This window comes from Stegastes partitus, unplaced genomic scaffold (genome assembly GCF_000690725.1).
Source record: "Stegastes partitus isolate 25-593 unplaced genomic scaffold, Stegastes_partitus-1.0.2 Scaffold1175, whole genome shotgun sequence".
Taxonomy (NCBI): Eukaryota; Metazoa; Chordata; class Actinopteri; family Pomacentridae; genus Stegastes; species Stegastes partitus.
The window spans coordinates 78,945-82,750 of NW_007578906.1; the positions used below are offsets into that span (position 1 = coordinate 78,945).

A 3,806-nucleotide genomic window follows, 5' to 3' on the forward strand; every position below is an offset into this window, starting at 1 on the left:
ATCTTCTCTCCTGTCTGCTGTTCTCTCTCTGCTGCTGCACAGAACAGATTCCTAAAGAACCTGGTTTCTTCTGAAGGTTCTGACAGCTGAGGCACAAAACTGAAATCACAAGAATTACAAAACACATGATGTTTAGATTTTTTCAAATAGAAAAAAAATCTGTTGCCCTAATTCTTAGGTAAAATTGTTGATGCTATTCTAACTTACAAGCAGAGTGACTCAACCTCAGCACAAATCTTCAGTGAAAACAGAAATCACAAAAAGATAATAATTTACCTGAGCTGTGAGATATAAGGCAGACACTTCAGGAAACTCCTCACTTCACTCTCTTCATCTGACCAGCCTGTCAGATTCACTTGTTTCTTGTCTGATTGGAGTTTCAGCACTTCCAGGAGGATGGAGGACTTTCTCTTTGAGAGGTTTATCAACCAGACTGCAGGAGTTGACTGGAAAACTGACTGTAATGATGGAAGGACACTTAAACCTGTTTTAGTCTCACAGTCCTTGACATGGGAGAACAGATCCAGCAGGAAATCACAGTGATATTCATCATCCATGGATCCGTTATCATAAGGGAATGTTTCATAGCAGCAGATTGATGATAACAGGTCCAGTATCTTCTCTCCTGTCTGCTGTTCTCTCTCTGCTGCTGCACAGAACAGATTTACCAAGAACCTGGTTTGTTCATGAGGATCTGACCACAGCGGAACGACACTGGAACAATGAAAAAGAAAAAATATTAATGGCTTGATCTCAGTTGTATAAATACAAGTACACAAAACCAACTAACTCCTTCTTGTCCATGTCAATCTTTTATTTAATGAAACTGAATTTTCACCACATCTTTTATCAAAGCAGCCGAACATGTTTTTAGACCATTTCTGACTCAAAACACAAACTTCAATCCCACTGTCACTGACTGTTTGCTCAAAGGGAATCCAAAGGCAACGTTGGACTTTTGGGTTCTCCGTTCAGGGTTTAAAATTTGTAAGATCTTTACCTTCGTATGTGAAGTGCTATGAGATGAGATGTGTTCATCTATATAAATAAAGTTGAATTGAATCCTGTTTCTAAAATTACTACCTATACATCCATAATTTGAGTCAGGTGTGTTGCAGTACGGAAACATTTAAAACCTGCAGGACAGTAGCTCACGAGGACCGGAGTTGGAGATCCCTGATTTAGAATCACCAATTAAACTCAGCATGTTTCTGGACTGTGAGAGGAAGCCAGAGAAAGTGGTGACCCTAATGAGGATTAAGCGGTGTATAGATTATGAATAGTGCTAACAGCCAAGCCACCATGAGTAAAATACAATATATAGGGAAAATTGAAATGCACAGACTGAAACTAAATCTTCAGTTGATATCATGTACAGTATGATAGTTATTTCATCTTGCTTCTGTGTTAATCAATCAGGGTGAAACAAAGTAACAATCAGTCATTGGCATCTGAAAACTTGATTTGTTGCTCACTGCAGAGCTGGGAGAATTTTCATGATCATTTCATTCTAAGTCAAAAGATAAAAAGAGGCAGGGNCCCACAGGGGAAAAAAAACCTCCGACAGAACCAGGCTCAGGGAGGGACGGCCATCTGCCTCGACCGGTTGGGTGAGAGTGGGATGAATTATACAATTTAGTTTACAGTTAAACAAGTTATTAGAATTTATTGTCCTTTTGTAATCACACATTAGGGACGATACCTATTTTATCTGTATAACAATAGATAGTTTGTAGATTATTTTCTTTTATCTTGAAGCTACTGAGATATTCAAAAACCACTGGAATTCCAATACCAGTTTAAAGTTCAAGCTTACTGATGTTCAGTACAAACCTCAACTGAACCCAGTGAAAAATAAGCAACTGAGTGAGGCTTAGAGAGAACTGCAAAAACTATGAGATTTAGCCCTGAGGGCCAAACCTCAAAAATTCAGAACAAATAATTTATTTGGAGTAGAGCTTAAGGACTTTACAAGGTCCCATGAGTTCAACAGAGGTCTTCATGTGACTTTTTTCACAAAAAAAACCTCAACAGCAACTGGGAGGTTACACGAGTTGGCATGGAATGATCCGTATTTAAAATTCTATACTTAAAGAACAAAGCAACTATAAAATGTGATGTTCTGCTGCCTCGTCTCTTCAAGAAGAACAAATCTCAACAACAACTCATTACACCAATTTTAAAGTTTCTGAACTGGATACCTGTTGGCTTTAGAAAGTGTTTTAAGATTCTTTTATTGTCTATAAACTCTTAATGGTCTTTATGCTACTTATTTATCACATTTGCCTTCATGCTATGAACCTTCTAAAACCCTGAACTCCTCTGGTAGCTGATGTTTAATTAAACTGAAGCCAGAAGAAAACCCCACAGTGAGTCATCCTTCTGTGATTATGGTTCACATCTCTGGAACAACCTTCCTACAGTTTTTAGTCTGGCTTTCAAATGTATTTTCTTGATTCATTTTTATTTTTATTTATTTATTTTTTAAATGTTATGTATTTATTTATGCATTTTATTCTATTTTAATCTATCACTCATTACCCAACTATATTTTATTATTGTCCTAATTGGTCTTTCTGAATTCTGACTTATTTCCCTTCTGATGTTTCCTCATTGAACTACTTTTATAGTCATGTTTTCTCAGTTTCTCTCTTGCTCCTGTTTTATATTCCCTTATTTATAACATCATGTTGACGAGGCGAATTGTGTGGAAGGTTGTTTTGTTTTTATTATTCTTTTTGTTCTGCAAAGCACTTTGTGTTACACTCTATTTGTATGAAAAGTACTGTACAAACACAGTCTTAGGGGATTGACTGAAAACAGTAAAATAAACATTGAAATATTGTGGTGTAAAGAGAACAACGCATTCTTTTGACAAGGGGAAGACTTTAAATATAACTGAAATATGTCCCTATGCGGATAACATCTTAATATGGAAATATAAGACTGATGACATAGAAATATCAGAGAAGTATTCAAACTAGAACAATGATTTCTGATATAATTCAGAACACATTTTATTCAAAGAACACTTCACTTACCTAAATTGTGAGAAATAAAAATCTGTAGTCCGAACCACTTAAAATAGAGGAAAGAAAACATAAATCACGAAAAAGATCATTATTTACCTGAGCTGTGAGATATAAGGCAGACACTGCAGGAAACTCCTCACTTCACTCTCTTCATCTGAGCAGCCTGTCAGCTTCAATTGTTTCTTCTCTGATTGGAGTTTAAGCACTTCCAGGAGGATGGAGGACTTTCTCTCTGAGAGATCTATGAACCAGACTTCAGGAGTTGACTGGAAAACTGACTGTAATGATGGAAGAACACTCAAATTGGTTTTAGGCTCATGGGTGTACAGGTCCAGTAGGAAATCACACAATATATGCGTAAGAGGGAAAGCTTTGTATGTGCACACTGATGACAACAGCTTCAGTATCTTCTCTCCTGTCTGCTGTTCTCTCTCTGCCGCTGCACAGAAAAGTTTTCCCAACAATCTGGTTTCTTCTGAAGGTTCTGATAACTGAAGCATGACACTGAAATCACAAGAATTACAAAACACACAATGCATAGAATTTATCGTGTCAATCTATGTTTTTAATAAAAAGTAATCGGTAGCATGAAATTTGCTGTAATAGAATGATATGCAAACAAAAACATTGGAAATATTTGAGTGTTATGAATAAAAACCGAAATCACAAAAAGATAGTCATTTACCTGAGCTGTGAGATATAAGGCAGACACTGCAGGAAACTCCTCACTTCACTCTCTTCATCTGACCAGCCTGTCAGCTTCACTTGTTTCTT

General features: G+C 36.7%; 1 protein-coding gene across 2 annotated transcripts in view; it reads right to left on the reverse strand.

Moving 5' to 3' along the window:
* LOC103368577 (uncharacterized) overlaps window positions 1-3,806 on the reverse strand; it is a 14,616-nt gene that overhangs the window by 7,258 nt on the left and 3,552 nt on the right. Inside the window, exons 2-3 of one of the 2 annotated variants that reach the window (XM_008296982.1) lie at window positions 3,718-3,806; window positions 485-714 (exon numbers count right to left, since the gene is read on the reverse strand). In XM_008296982.1, the coding sequence (XP_008295204.1) occupies window positions 485-714; window positions 3,718-3,806 (319 nt within the window). Of the gene's footprint in view, window positions 1-2; window positions 100-484; window positions 715-3,128; window positions 3,356-3,717 lie in introns of those variants that run through there. The other variant, XM_008296983.1, reaches the window with a different exon arrangement.